Source organism: Leptopilina boulardi, unplaced genomic scaffold (assembly GCF_019393585.1).
Source record: "Leptopilina boulardi isolate dan_hultmark-lab unplaced genomic scaffold, ZJU_Lbou_2.1 LbouV2_211, whole genome shotgun sequence".
NCBI lineage: Eukaryota > Metazoa > Arthropoda > Insecta > Hymenoptera > Figitidae > Leptopilina > Leptopilina boulardi.
In genome coordinates this window covers 1,055,693-1,071,856 of record NW_026137765.1, presented here as the reverse complement: position 1 = coordinate 1,071,856, position 16,164 = coordinate 1,055,693, and the positions used below count along the sequence as shown (strand labels likewise).

The 16,164-nt window shown below is 27.6% G+C and overlaps 1 protein-coding gene and 2 long non-coding RNA genes across 3 annotated transcripts in view; 1 reads left to right on the top strand and 2 right to left on the bottom strand.

Moving 5' to 3' along the window:
- LOC127278785 (uncharacterized) overlaps nucleotides 1-13,997 on the bottom strand; it is a 107,872-nt gene extending 93,875 nt beyond the window's left edge. Inside the window, exon 1 of the long non-coding RNA XR_007842540.1 lies at nucleotides 13,684-13,997. This is a non-coding gene — a long non-coding RNA (uncharacterized LOC127278785). The remainder of the gene's footprint in view (nucleotides 1-13,683) is intronic.
- LOC127278776 (pro-resilin-like) overlaps nucleotides 10,693-16,164 on the top strand; it is a 7,372-nt gene continuing 1,900 nt past the window's right edge. Inside the window, exons 1-5 of the mRNA XM_051300642.1 lie at nucleotides 10,693-10,900; nucleotides 12,960-13,152; nucleotides 13,233-13,487; nucleotides 15,090-15,671; nucleotides 15,752-16,095. Of these exons, the coding sequence (XP_051156599.1) occupies nucleotides 10,892-10,900; nucleotides 12,960-13,152; nucleotides 13,233-13,487; nucleotides 15,090-15,671; nucleotides 15,752-16,095 (1,383 nt within the window). The 5' untranslated portion in view covers nucleotides 10,693-10,891. The remainder of the gene's footprint in view (nucleotides 10,901-12,959; nucleotides 13,153-13,232; nucleotides 13,488-15,089; nucleotides 15,672-15,751; nucleotides 16,096-16,164) is intronic.
- Nucleotides 14,158-16,164, bottom strand: part of LOC127278786 (uncharacterized) — a 26,971-nt gene continuing 24,964 nt past the window's right edge. The window contains exon 3 of the long non-coding RNA XR_007842541.1: nucleotides 14,158-14,279. This is a non-coding gene — a long non-coding RNA (uncharacterized LOC127278786). The remainder of the gene's footprint in view (nucleotides 14,280-16,164) is intronic.

Here is a 16,164-nt window from a genome sequence, read left to right as displayed (position 1 = left end):
ACCTTACACGTTTCGTACCAAGAATACCAAATTGGTGCGCGACGATGACATTGCCCACGTGTGTTAATTCCAAACTTGTCTTATATTTACTCACTTTGTCCTAACATTTTTTTTTTTTTTTTTTTTTTTTTTTTTCCTCATAAACAACTCTATTATACCTACTTCAAAAGGTAAACTGTTCATTGAAAAATTAAAAAAAAAATTAAAAAACTAAAAAAATTTTAAAAAAAATGGAAAAATTCTCTAGATTGAATTCGAGAAAAATTCACAAAACTCTTTCGCATTATTCAAAGAGGAAACATTTAACTTTCAAAAAAATATATAAATTTTCATTTAATCTTGTTTTCGAAAGATATTCAATATAAAATTCACACATATAAAAATATATGAGATGCAGGAGGAAAAGAGTTTATATATCTCGAGTAACAAAATTGTATACGTGACAAGCATATAAGAAAGTAATGCAAATCAAATATTATAAAGACGTGGAACATATATATATATACCTATATATAATCTTTTTTTCCCCCTATATTTCGAATGATGTTTCCAGGGACTTAGGAACAGATTTTTGTGCCCTATATGGATAATGCAAACTCGTATCTTTACCCTCTGGACTAGTACTCGAATAAATACACATGACCAATGTCTAGCGAAGCGATAACTTTCAAAGAGAAAAATTCTCCAGGGCATAAAACTCAGGAAGGTGTATACATATATAAAAGTGAAAAACAGATCAAAAAAAAAAATTTTTTGTTAAACAAATTTTTTTTATTATTAGACCAACAAATTCTATATGGAGAATATTTTAAAGAAAAGAAAGAATTATAATGAAATATTCCAAGTTTTTAAATAACAATACAATTTAATAAACAATTCGAAAAATGAAAATTTTGCTAAATAAAAATTCTGCTAAGTAAAAATTCCGTTAAATAAAAATTTTGCTAAATAAAAATTCCATTAAATAAAAATCCGTAAGTTAAAAAGAAATTTGTAATTAAAAAATTAATGAAAATTTGGTTAAATTAAAATTCAACAGTGGAAATAGATTATTTTGAAAAAAAAACAGGTATGTTTTTTTTCCCTAAAAGAAAAGCATACAACTTTTTAAATTCTCACAATGTAAAATTAATTCTCTTTTGTGAATATATCACGTCAGTGAGTCTGCTCTGTCATTTTATAAATTTTAAATTCTCGACTAATTAGTGTGTATGTGTGTGTATATGTCTTTTTGGCCCATTTCCATTCAGTCACCAAAGTGAAGCTTCATATATATGTATACGACAAAGAAAAAAGATTAAATAAATTCAACAAAGAGAAATGTGTTTATTTATGCTCTGTGACATTAAATTCCCCAAGGGACAAAAGAGTAAGAGAGAAAGAGAAAGAAAATTAAGAAAAAGTCGAGAAATTTAAGGAAGAGAATAAGAGAGGATGAACAGGAAGGATATATAACTTTTGAAGAGAGAATATATATATATATATGCATTTTGTACAATGTTCATATATATCCCTTTAAAGCACACTATACGGTAGTATTTCATAAACGACCCAATCTGTTCAAGGATCGTTGACTGCTCCAAGTTCAAGTCACATTATGGATATGCATATATATATATATATATATATATATATATATATATATATATATATATATATATATATATATATATATATATAGAGAGAGAGAGAGAGAGAGAGAGAGAGAGAGAGAGAGAGAGAGAGAGAGAGAGAGAGAGAGAGAGAGTATGGAGTACATGCCGAAGCACATGCATCGCCGCTCATAATTTCGAAATAGATTTTACGGCTCATTTCGGGCTCAGAAACATATTCGCTGTCCGAAACAGTTTGGAAATACAGACACGCGAACATGAGATTATCATTGTAATTCGAAAATCTATTTATCAAATTTACCAAATTGAATTATTAATTAATAACAATTTGATTACACACACACACACACATGTCGCGTTTCATGACAAAAATATAATTAATATTTCAAATAATAGTAAATAAATAAAAATTAATGCGAATTCAGATCAATTTACTTTTTACCCAATCTCTTCTCAAACCCAACGAAATGTTTTATTTGAAACAAATAATATAATATATTTAAACCAAATAAATGTAATACTTGTCACAGAGGCTAATAAATTTTTTATTTGGCATAAATAATTTTATTTGTCATAATTAAAATTTTTCTTTAAATCAAATAAAAAATTTATTTGAAACAAAAATTTATTTGGCCCATGATATATTTTTTCTCTGGGTGCAAAAAAAAAAAAAAAAAAAAAATCCATCTGGAAAAGGCATTATCATTTTTATTATTTAATTAATTAAAGTAGAAATTATGCTTCAATTTACCGGAAAAGAAAAATTTTTTTTAAAAATAAAAGTGGAAAAAAATTAAACTTTTCAATATTGAAAAAAGGACGAAATTTTTTAAAAAGTAATTTAAATGCAATTGGGTCACTGGGGGGGGGGGGAAGAGAGCGCGAAAGAATCATTAAAACGGTGGAGATATATATAAAGTTAGAGAGAAAGAGAGAGAGAGTAAAATGTAAACAGTGGAAAATTGTTAAACGTGTTAGTTTCTTCACATTTCAAAAAGTCTACATGACCATTAAAGGAATATATATTTGATCCGTGAAACAGAGAATATATAAAGGTTCACAAGAATAAGGAAGCATTAAAATGGTTGCTCGTGACTTAAGGAGCTATTCAAATTTTTTTTTTACTTCTCTTTTGTATATATATATATATATATATATATATATTCTACACATTGATTTCTGCTCCACTTATTACATCATTGAATTCAATGTAAGTAGTTTGAATCTATTAAATCCTTTCGAGAAATTATCGCCTCAAGTATATAAGTCTTAAAGACACGAAACACTCGAGGCAATTTTTCTTCAAGTGTCATATATATTAAATTATTTTACAGCCTTTCAAAATTTCTCAAAATTTTCTCACAATTTCATTTTTTGAATTCTAATTCTTTTTTGCGAAAAAAAAAAATTATCCTAAGTTTTTTTTTTTTTTTTTCTTTTTTGAATAGGATGGAGATACGAAAAAAAGCTTCACGGTCCATTTGTAAAGAAGGATTACCGAGAAAAGACTCTTGCTGTCGTAAAAAGTTACAATGAAACTTATATATACCCTTCCCTCATTCGTATCAAACTACCGGCTCTGGATATGTAACGGAGCAATAATTTTATACGAGTCACTGAAACATAGATAAATGTAAAGTTCCTTCTAGCGGACTGATTATAGTCTTTAGAAAAACTCTTCTTTTTTATTCAGTTTGATTCAATTTTTTTTTTTTTTTTTTTTTTTATAAACAATTAGATTACCCATTTTTTCTCTATAAAAAAAAAAACAAAAAAAAAGTATTTTCATTTATTATTGGAAAATATTTTATTGCCCTACATTGTATTTTGTAAATAAAAAAAGAACTATTCAACAAATGTCATAAAACATTATGCTTGAATAAATAAAAATTTATGTATCGCATAATTGGAATACCAGAAAAATTTAGTTGTATTGATATAGTTAAAATGAAAAAAAAAATTTATATAAAAAGTTGCCTTTATTAGCCATCAGTGAACTCGTAAATAGAAAAAGGCGTTACGTAAAACTAAGTTAATTAATATCATGATAATACTCATTACAAAATTTTAATTGGCTGCTGCTAGGCAACATTATCCCTGCTTTCAAAGAGCGAATTTGTTTCATGTTCAACATATAACAAAACAAACGGACTCATTATATCAGAAGATTGACTAACAAACAAAAATATATTCAATTTGCTATCAATTATACATATAAATCCAGAGTTATTGAAACTATAATTAGTTTCCAATTTAACTTCTAAAATCATTATTATTATAATTGAACGTTCGGATCAAAAAACTCATTCAAAGTCCTCTTTTTGAGCCAGTCTTCAACTTGCTCACTAATTTTTCAATTTAAATTATTATTATTTAATTATCCTAATAATAATTATTTAATTATTGTAAAATTATATTCAATTATTAAAAAACAATTATTCAATTGTTTATATTAACAATTAAATAGTTTAATTAAAAATTGCTGTCCAAAAATTCTGTCAATATAAATTATATTTATATTACCAGTTGTACAATATTAATTTCATAAAAATGTAATTAAGAGCTAGGAGCGTAAAATAAAAAAAAAAATGGGACATTTTTTCCAAATGAATTAATTGAACTGTATTGACGCAATAACACTATAAAACCGAGTGAATCGAAATTGGCATTTTATCAACAAAAAAAAAAAAGAAAAAAAAGAGAAATTATAACCATGTTATAGTACTCTGGATTAAAGCAAAATCGAGAAATATCGTTTGCATCCTTTCCCATTTTATTCGATTTTTCATTATTTTTAATGAACACTAAATTTCAAGAATAATCAGAATGCAAATGAGTTGGCTAAATTTTTAATCGACAAATCATGTCGCGTGCACAAAATATACCTATACAAATATAGTATGTCCACACGAATGTGTAATGTGGTAGTACTTGTATTAGTAGTGGTAGTAGTCACCGTGTCTGACCGCAGCGATAGTCTGACTACTTAAAATATACGCAGCGAGGCAAAACCGAGCTTTCACTACTTCATAGCCGGAAGTTTGAAATAACGTAATTCAATTGATGTTTGTGTATACACCAAGCAAGTTATCTTTAAATAAACAGGCATTAATTGACTTTTATGCTCTTCTTCCACTAGTTATATAAATTGTTTTTTTTTCTTCTTTTTTTTTTATTCATTTGAAAGCATCACTTTTAACTCTTTTAAAAGTAATAGAAATTTTCCTCTCGGAATATGAAAGTGCAAATAAAAAATGTAATATACTAAATAGAGAATTTTTTAAATTACATTGGCTTTTTTATCAACTAAATCGTAAGTAAAGTTTGTCTAGCTTTAATTGCGAAAATGATAGCTTTAATTTTTGTTTTTTTTTTCAAGTGTAATTAGTTTTTTTATTTTGCCCTCTAAAAGCATACTCTCTAAGTCTGAATAAGTAACAAATTATAACTAATTTGTATTACTGGTTAACATTTTGTATTAGTTAAATTTTACTAATTACTGAAAAAAAGTTTTCTTAACTTTTATTAGTAAATTTTAACTAATTCATAACAGTTAGTATGAGTCTAAGTCAAATAGTAATATTTCTACTAATCTTTTAGTTAAAAAATAACTAATTATTAGTAAAAGAAATACCTAATTACTTGTTAAAAATAATTATTTATTAGTTAAAAATAAATATTAGTTAAAAAAAATAAATTTTAAATAAAATTATTAGTTAAATTTACTTTTAGTTTATTTTTCTATTAAAAATTAGTTACTTTTTACTAATAATTAGTTTTTTTCATTGACAAAACAAAAAAATTATCAAAGTTTTACTAACAATTAGTTATTTTTAACTAATTCATATTTAAAGAGTAGTAAAATTATTACTTATTTTCAAAAACCGTTTTGTCAACAATCGATAAAACTAAAAGACTGAAAAAAAATTATTTAATTCAAATAATCAGTTATTCGACTATCAAATAAATATTTACTTGAGCCTAATAATTTTTATACAAATTAAATAAATTCTATTTGAACCAAATAATTTTTTATTTTCAATAAATTGTATTTCAATCAATAATTTCTATATTTGAAGCAAATATCATTTAATTAACTCAAATAATAAATATGAAATACAAATAAATATTTATTTGATAATAATCAAATTAACCGATTATTTGAAATATTTTTTCAGTGCGAGACATTAAAACAAAAATTTTATATTCTTTAAATCAAATGTATTGAGATGAACTGATTGGAATTGAGGATTAAAAAAAAAAAAAAAAAAATGAAGGACTATTTATATATTGGTATAGAAAAAAATCAATTTCAACGCGCTTTAATCCGCGTATCGCGTTTGGATGCACAATGCATCGTCCATTGAATCGGGGATCGTATTTATTGCATCTCAAAGCTATACGAAATGTTGCAATTGAGTGAGACAGCTGTAGATCGATGCCGGGGCAGTAAATTAGATCAGGTGAAGAGGATTGCTTAACAGCCGCGAATACACATCTTCACTCCCAGATGCAAGGAGAGCTGTGCTGAAGGGGTTTTCAACTCTCCTACTATACTACACGCTCTTAAAAGAATTTTAAAATCCAAGTGAAACTATCTTCTATTTTATAATATAAATATAGCCTCGAATCGTCTCTTATGGCAAATAATGTATTTGCAAAAACGATAATATAATTTTATTATTTTAATGCAATAACATTTTGTTAAATAATTTTACGACAAGATAAAATACATATCAAAACAATAGATTGAAAATTTGCGTGAGGATTTTTTTTTTTTCTATTTTCAAACTCAATACGATTTCTGAACGCGAGAGATGTAACGATTTCAGAATCACAACTACTTGAGCAACCTGCATATCAATAAAGATCCAAGTCGGTGTGACAGATCGTATTATGTACGCCGAAGCTAAAATCAGATTAGATGCGCCTTCTTGACTGGCAACGAAATCGATTCTTCGAATCGCCTCCATCAAACTAAATTATTTCTTGATAAAATCGCACCCTCGAAACGATTCCTTGATAAAATCTTCTCAATATTGAAATTTATTATATTCTAGAAAATCAATTTTTTCCTCCCTATACGAAATCTTACATAAAAAAATTTTTTTTATAACTTGCAAAAAAAAAAACATTGTTATTTACTCCTCTAAATTGGTATACAAAAAGCAATATTGGTATCAAATTAACTTTCAGTATTTGAAAGTTTGAAAAGTTTCTGCGCATAATAAAAATGCAAATTCCAAAGAGAGAGGGAGAGAGAGAGTCTGTTTTATAAAGCCTTTGTTAGTAATACATTTTGATTGACTGAAAAGTTTCAAAATGTTTACTTTTAATTATGTTCCTATATATCAAACTATAATCTCGCGCTTAAATTACACACGATAAAATAAATTTATATACCTATTATATAGGCAAATTTATTTTTCAAAAAAAAAATAAACCACATAAATAAATTCTAAGATTTATCCATTAATTCAATAATGAAATATATACATGAAATCAGTACAAGAAGAAGATTCAGATAAAAATAAATACAAATATATAAAAAAGTAAATATATATATATATATATACATATGAGAAAAATATATTCATCATTAATCTAAACACGTAATAACAATATTGATGATGTTCAATATATATTGAATGGTTGCAGGGGAAACTTGCGAGCAAATTAACAACAGGTGATTTTGATTTAAAACCCAAGCAACACCACATATAACATCAGTGTGGAAATAATTACAAAATTACAACTAGATGAATGTTCTGCACGATTCAACTTGAGAATTCGCAGGAGATCCATATTTCGTGCACTTGCATATGATCCTTTTTAACTGATCTTATATAGCTGACTTACACAACGCGCGTTTTACTCTTCATCGTCAAAACCACGTTGTATATTTTATATATATATATATACATAGTTTAAGAATAATGAAGCAAAAGCAAATCGTGAGATAAAACTGACGCTACTCAATACATTGTCCTCTAAACTACCTTCTTGTCAAGCTAAATATGCTAAATTCACAACTAATAATGATATATTATCTTTCAAAGTCTCAGCTTTATGATCTAAACAAAATGTTTATTTATCATCTCTAAGCATTCTAATAATAATAATAATAATAATAAAAATAATTTTTTTTTTTTAAATAAAAATAAAATAATTATTCGATTTTTTCTACTCTTTTCTATTTAAAATAATTTTTTTCTTTATTTCAAATAATAAATTCAATTTAGAATAAATCAAATTTTATTTACAACAAATAAATTTTTACTTGAAACAAATAAATATTTATTTAGTGCAAATAAAATATTTACTAAAATTTCAACTATTAATTTCTTATAATATATATTTTCTTTCAGTGCATTAAATAAAGATATGAGATGATTAACATTTCACATATATACAGCAAATAAATCTACTTTTTTTTTCTTCTCTAATATTATTAAAATCCTTATAAATAAGATAAATAATAATCCCCCTCATTGATCATCATCGTTGTTATCATCATCATAACAACTAGAAATAGCAAACAAGGAAAGGGTAAAGATACAGAATTATTTTCCTAGATATAAACCGCGCTTTAAGTGTTTACTATAAATTTTTAAACATTCATTATAAGAGCATTATTTTCGCATTAATATTACTCCATAAATTATATCCTCTAAATGAAAAGGTCAAAAAAATGAAAGTGAAAATGATTTCTCAAGATGTTAAAACAAAAAAAAAAAAAAACAAATGATATTTTAATATAAGAAAAACAATGTAAAAAACACTTTTCCAAAGTTCAAGTAAATTCTTGTTATATGAAAATTCAAGGATACGAGGGTTATTTTTACAATATGAAATAGTAATATAAAAATAAGATTGTTGGATATATAAAGGTACATTGTATTATAATGATAAAAAAAAAATGGATGCGGTGAAGGAGAGTGAGATTTGCGGTTCCGAATCTACTACAATAATGGAAATGAGGCAAATTAAAGTTGGATCGTGAATGAAAGCAAATAACTATAGATATATAGAAATTCTGCGAACCAAATTGAAACGAGGTTCGTAATTACAAAGTGGAGACATCCCTTTACCTATATATATATATATATATATATACCTTATGAAAGCAAACTTACAATAAAATTGTGATGCAAGCTGACTTAACTGAACCAACGTCCCACATTACCTCGAGCTATATCCTGCACGAGTTCACTGATTGCACAAATTCAACATATGGGAGAAAATATATATATATACCTAGACGCTTTCTTTTTGATTTTTCACAATTACATCGCTTGAGCAAATACGGGTATATATATATATATTTGCTAAAATTGTAATGGTATAATGCTGTTACGAACTGACATTGCTAAATTCAACTATTATTTCAGGATTCATCGAAAAGAAAGGTGAAAGGACGATTTTCGAAGAGATGCAGATTGCTTATACGCCTGTGTCATTCTATATATGAGTATATACAACTAGAAGAAGAACTTCTCTCTCTCTCTCTATCTCTTTTTACTTCTCACGACGACAGGCCACTCATTTATCATAATTACGTCTCGAGGCGATGTTACACATTTCGCTTTTTCACGCTCAAACTTTGCCATTTCCTCACTTGTAAATCACCCTTTTATGTAGTTTGTGTGATCTCTCAAAACTTCTTTGCATTAATGAGACGCCATACACAGTCAGGTACCACACAAGTTAGTTCTTGATGAGATTTAATTAGGTGAGATAATAATAATGCATTTCGAACAAGGAACATTGCGAATATTTCGCTATATATATATATTCTATATGAGAGAGAGAGAAATTTGTAACATAACTTAATTGAAATATTACTTCAAATGAATTATTTCAATTTCAAATTATTCAAAAACCGAATACAAAAATAGTGTTTAAAAAAAAAACTGTAAAATAATTATTTCTCTGTACCAAATAATTTTTTATTGATTCAATTAAATTTTATTTGCTTCAAATAAAGAACTTATTGGTTTAAATACAGTTTATTTGATTCAAATAAAAATTATTTGATTCAAATTAAAATTATTTGGTTTAAATACAATTTATTTGTTGCAAATAAAAATTATTTGTTTCAAATATAATTTACTTAAATCAAATAAAAATTATTTGTTTCCAACAGAATTTATTTAATTCATATAAAAATTATTTGATTCAAGTATAAATATTTATTTGATAATAGTCAGGTAATCGATTATTTGAATCAAATAAATTTTTTTATTGTAGTAGTTTTCACTGACAATTAGTGAAATTTTACTGAGAATTAGTGATTTTTTAAAAAATTCTAAATAGAAAATTACTTTAAAAAAAAAAAAAAAAAATTTTTAAATTTATTTAATTAAAAAAACATTTTTAATGAAAAATAATTTAAAAAATTTTTTTTTTTACTTCTATATAATTATGTAATAAGAGAAAAAAAAACTGATTTTACAAAATACGGCTTTCATCTTCTTTTCCAATTAAAAGAATATCCCCATCATCGTTTGCCTTAAAAAACAGTTTACTTTTTCATTTTCTCTCGCACATTATATTTTTTGTAAAAGCAGAAAATTCTTTTCAACGAAAACTTCTTTGAATTACATAAGGAACTTGTATATACACACGTATTTATGTTAAATTAGAGAAATTTTCTATGCTTCAAAGAAGCTTTTCCTTTTTTTTTTCTTTTAATTCAAGGTGTATATGTTCACGTATAGAAAAAGTTTAAAGAAAAGTAAAATTCACAAAAAGAGATCAAATATTTATGGAAAATTTTTTTTTTTTTTTTGCTTGTGAAAAGCTTTTTGCATCTCTCTCTCTCACACACAAAAATATATATATATATATATATTGAGTGGATGAGAATCGTTATCTGTACCACAAAACTTCTGGTTGGAGAGTTCGTTTACTTGAAAACCCCACTCTATATGTATAAACGCCATCTTGGCACCGTCACCAATAGATGCACTGCCGTGACACAGTTATAGCGATCTTCGTAGTAAATCTTTCCGAGTTGCACTAAATCCATGATCTCGAATCACGGATGGACTTAAGGATATATAAAGCGGATTAGAGCTCCGCAGCTTTGTCATTCCCTCAATACCACTCAGTGGTGAGGAGCTATTTTTTTTTTTTTTTTAATAATCGCGATATTAACGAGAATCCTTTGTCTTCTATTTAGTTTTTCCCGTTTTCCCTGGACCAATCAGGCGAAAACAAAAAATATTATATTATTTTTTTTTTAATAACATCTTTATCACGGGCACCGTAGCATCATGTTTAAGGTAAGATTTTACGAAAAGAAAAAAAGAAAGATGCTGAGTTGACGGACTCAACCTCCCGAGGGATTCTGTATACATATATATGTATATATGTGTCGAGGATATTATTATGCGAAGCAAGTGCGAATTATTGACGGGACGAGTTAAGGGTTGTGCGTGCCCTCTTAAACTACTACAACTTGGTTAAACTTGACCACTTCTAAAGAGAGAAATAGAGAGAAAGAAAGATAGAAGGTGAAAATTCGTTTTTGAACGAACGGTCAAGTGACACAGTTTAAGAATTCTTTTTTCTCCCTTTTTTTGTTGAGTGACTATATTTGTGAAAAAATACTTCTCTTCAAGGACTCTTTTTTTCAACTTAAAAATATAAAAGTGTATGGAACACTTTTTTTTTTGTAAACTGAAGTCATTTTTTTACTAAAAATTAGTGGAACTTTTTTTTGGTTAGCTAAACTGAAATTTGAAAAAAGTTTAAACATTTTTAAATTTTAATTGAAGGAATAAAACATTGGTTTTTTAATGCATTTTTTTATTTTTATAATTTATTAATAGTTTTTATATCTAATTTATTAGCATCCTCTTTACAGAATGACATAAATATTAAAATAGAAGATTTAATAAAAATAATAGACAGGAAGTTTCAATTTCTAGAATTAAGACAAGAAGCAACGTGATAAATTTTAAATGAAATTTAATTTTTTAATTACCCTTCTTATTTTATAACACAAGTTAATAAGCTTCGTGTGTTTTGTTAAAAAATTTATTCATTATCAAGAAATTATGACGTTAAGTAATTTTTGTATTCAATTATCAACATCCGCTATTAATATATTATATTGCATTAAAATGTAATTTAAAAAAATGTTAATTATAAATTAGAGCAAAGGAAGTTTCAATTTTTAAAATTAAACAGATACTTTACAAAAAAAAACAGAACAAATTTTATATATATCATATTATACATTATTAATTATATTATATTGCAGTATAAAGATATAATATTTTTAATAATAAATAAATATAACATATTGATATTACTTTCTCGTAATTTAAAATAATTAGTTCCTTTTTTCATAATAAAATAGTATGTCAATAACTCAATAGTAAAACGCCAATCATCTATTTTAAGTAATTAAATTTTTTTTTTAATAATTCAGATATAAAAGAATATACAAATAATATTCACATTTACATTTTCGTTTCTACAGAATATACGTTATCGTTAGTCTAGTTATTGTCAGTAAAACGAATATAATCAATAATCATGTGTCAATCAATTAGATCCCTCGAATATTGCTTTTAACTTAAATTGCATAACGAATGATTAATGAACATCCCACATTAATTTTACCATCCATAACAGTTGCATAATGTAAAGAGAGAACTTTTTTTCTATTCTATATAAATATATGATTATGAAAGCAAATTGAAGTGAATTATTATATTATTAAATATTCAAAAAGAAAAAAAATTAACATTCGAATAATTTCTCAAAATAAAATAAAATAAACCACATTATTAATTATTTTAGTTATTAATTATTAATTTCAGAATTTTATAATCAAACTTTAATTTTAATAGAAAGTAATTTTACTAATCAATGCAGTACACCCAGAGAATTCTTTTATTTGTTTTAAATAAGGTAAGGTAAAAAATTTTATTTAGTAAAAATAAGATTACTTTTCTTTTAGAGCAAATAACATTTTTATTTAAATCAAATAAAAATTAATTTTAATTATTTATTATTAATTTTATTGTTTTAAATAAAAAATTTAATTTAGTATTAATATGATTTTATTTAGCGCAGATATAATTTTCATTTAAACTAAATAAAATTTAAATTTATTGAATTTATTTATTTATTTATTTAATTTATTGAAAACGGAGTAAAATAATAATCATCAATAAATAAAATTTATTTGAAACAAATAGTTATTTGGCTCTTAGGCAAATATGTCTTTTCTCTGGATGTATTCTTTGATTTTTAGAATAAAATTCAATAATAAAATTCAAATTGTAAAAAGATTTTTTAAGATTGAAAAAAATGAATATTTTTTTATAGCTGACGGTAGCTCTGACGGTTGTGGCTCTGGCCATAGCAAAACCAGAACCCCCCGTGAATTCGTATTTACCACCCGGAAGAGGCGGTGGTTCAGCAGGAGGAAATTTTGGAGGTGGTAGTTCCGGAGGAAGACCTTCGGATACATACGGACCACCTGGTTTCGGAGGGGGCGGTGGAGGTGGTGGAGGAAACGGTGGGAATTTTATTATGAATTAAAAAAAAAAAAACAAAGAATCAAAATTAAATTACATTAAAAAATTCAAAATACAACAGGTGGTCCACCTTCCACATCTTACGGCACACCAAATGGTGGCGGTGGATTTGGATCCGGAGGTTCCAGTGGGGGCTTTGGGGGTGGAAGTGGTGGATTCGGATCAGGAGGTTCCAGTGGGGGCTTCGGGGGAGGCAGTGGCGGATTTGGGTCAGGTGGTTCAAGACCATCCGACAGTTATGGTCCACCAGCATCCGGCAATGGAGGATCTGGTGGTAGTGGAGGAAGAGGAGGATCCGGTTCCGGTGGATTTGGAGGTGTGTTAATTTTTGTCAATTTTTTGTTACACAAACACTTTAAATTATTCATTCAATTAAAAATGTAATCGTTTACATTTTATCAAATTAATGATTAATTAATTAATTAATGATTAATTATAAACAGAAAAATAATACGCCAAAATATTATTATTATTATTCTTATATTAATAATTATAAATATAAAAATTCTAACCTTAAAATTGCTGCTGTTGCCGATTTCCGTTCCAGAACGAATTTCCATTCTTTAACTTTGCTGTTGTCGATTTCCTTTCCTGAAGAGTTTCCATTCAATAAATTGACACAAACACTCGCTATTTTAATAATTTCGAACACTCCCGAAATTGCGATTAAATGAAAACAAATTTTTTTTCTAAATTATTAAGCGATCGCGGTTTTAAGATATTCGAACACTCCCGGAAAAAAAATTGATATTAGACTTAGAAAAAAATTGTGATTAAATGAAACTTTTTTTTTTACGAAACGATCGCGGTTTTAAGTAATTCGAACACTCCCGAATGAAGCTGAAACTGGCACTTAGTTAACAGCACCCACTTAATTTTTTAAAATTACATTTAAAAAAAAAAATAAAATTTTATAAACTTTTTTTTTAAACTAAAAAGAAAAACATTTAACTTCAATATTTAATTAGGAAACATTAAGTGGGTCTTGATAACTGAGTGCCAGTTTCAGCTTCATCACTCCCGAAAAAAATTAGGCTATTAAAAAAAATAAAAAATTAAAGAATCGCAATTTTAGAAAAAAACGAACACTCCCGAAACTGCACGTACACTGAAAATAAATAATATTATATTAATTATTATAATTTTGTAAAAGTATAATATAAATAAAATATTATAAATTAATGAATTAATAAACGGATGGCGATAAACGTTAGACAGGTATAAACTTGTCGGTTCTCGAATTAAGACTGATCAGTTTAATATACCCAGGGGTGCGAGTTTCAAATCTGTTCTAATAAAAGTGACCGCCCTTTGTTTGCATTGAATATAAACATAATTCTCAGAATACTGCAGACTATTTCAATGTCTTACAATTAGCTTCGTGCTGATGTATTTAAAATTCTTCACGTTTTAATATTTAAATTTTCTCTAAATTACATGCATTATAATTATTCTGAAAGTAATATAATTTTTTTAAAATATGAAAAACTTCTTTTAAGATTTTATTCTTCGATATAAGAAAATATTCTTTTTTATTATTTATTTTTACTATTAAAAATATTAAATTAATTGTGAATTTTCAGTTCTATCTGCAATATTATTCAAGGTTGTTACCTTTTGTTTATGTAGGTATATCTGAGTGTAAACAGATTGCTCGGAACTTAGAGACAATTATAAAACCTCAAATATATTACTCCCTTGTTTTCATGTATTTAAATTACTTTAGAAATATAATTTTCAAAATTTAATTTAATTCATTGACCTCTGCACTATACGTTCAATGATTTAAAAAAATTTAATTTTAAAGAATCAAATTTTTTTTAGAGTGTATTTATACCGTGTCTCTTTTATGTGAAAAACGAAAGGAGGGGGGGGGGGGGGTTGTGTTCTCTATTGTAAAGAAACATTTTTTTTACAGGTGGCAGACCTTCGGACAGTTATGGTCAACCACCACCTCCACCACCTGGAGGCGGTGGTGGTTCTGGATTTAATGGCGGTACACCATCAGATAGTTATGGTACACCTCTTACGGGAGGAGGTGGTGGTGGTGGTGGACGAGGAGGTTCTGGAAGTGGAGGCAATGGATTTGGTGGACGACCTTCAGATTCTTATGGACCACCGTCGTCAGGTGGTAATAGTGGTAGAGGAAATTCAGGAGGCGGAAGACCATCAGACACATATGGAACACCTTCAGGGGGCGGTAATGGAAGAGGAGGCAGTGGAGGAGGTGGTAATAACGGATTCGGTAGCGGCGGTTCAGGAGGTGGTAGACCATCTGACAGTTATCTTCCACCTGGAAATGGGAATGGAAATGGAAATGGAAGGGGAGGTTCCGGAGGTGGTAGACCATCAGACTCTTATGGACCACCTTCTGGGGGTGGAAATAGTAGAGGCGGAAATGGTGGTGGTGGTAATGGTAATTTCGGAGGTTCCGGAGGTGGAAGACCATCTGACTCTTATGGACCACCCTCAGGCGGTAATGGAGGCGGTTTCGGAGGTGGTAAGTTAATTATTTAAAAATAGTTCAATATATTCATAAAGGGAAATATAGATTTTTTTCTAATTAAACATTATTTGCAGGTAGAGGAGGTGGGGGTAATGGAGGAGGTGGAGGTAATAGTGGATTTGGAGGAGGTGGGGGTAATGGTGGGTTTGGAGGTGGGAGGCCATCAGATTCTTATGGACCACCTAATGCTGGGGGCGGTGGTGGAGGAGGCCAAGGAGGTCGTGGGGGCAATGGTGGGTTTGGAGGAGGGAGGCCATCAGATTCTTATGGACCACCTAATGCCGGAGGCGGCGGTGGTGGTAGTGGCGGAAGAGGAGGTGGTGGAAACGATGGTTATTCTTCTGGCGGCCCTGGAGATTTCGGAGGAGGTGGATCTGGATCTGGTGGTTACGGTGGAAATGCCGAAGAAGAGAGCAATGTAAGAATTCCCAACTCGAAAATATCCAAATGTACTTAAATTTAAAGTTAACAATAATCAGTTTGAAAA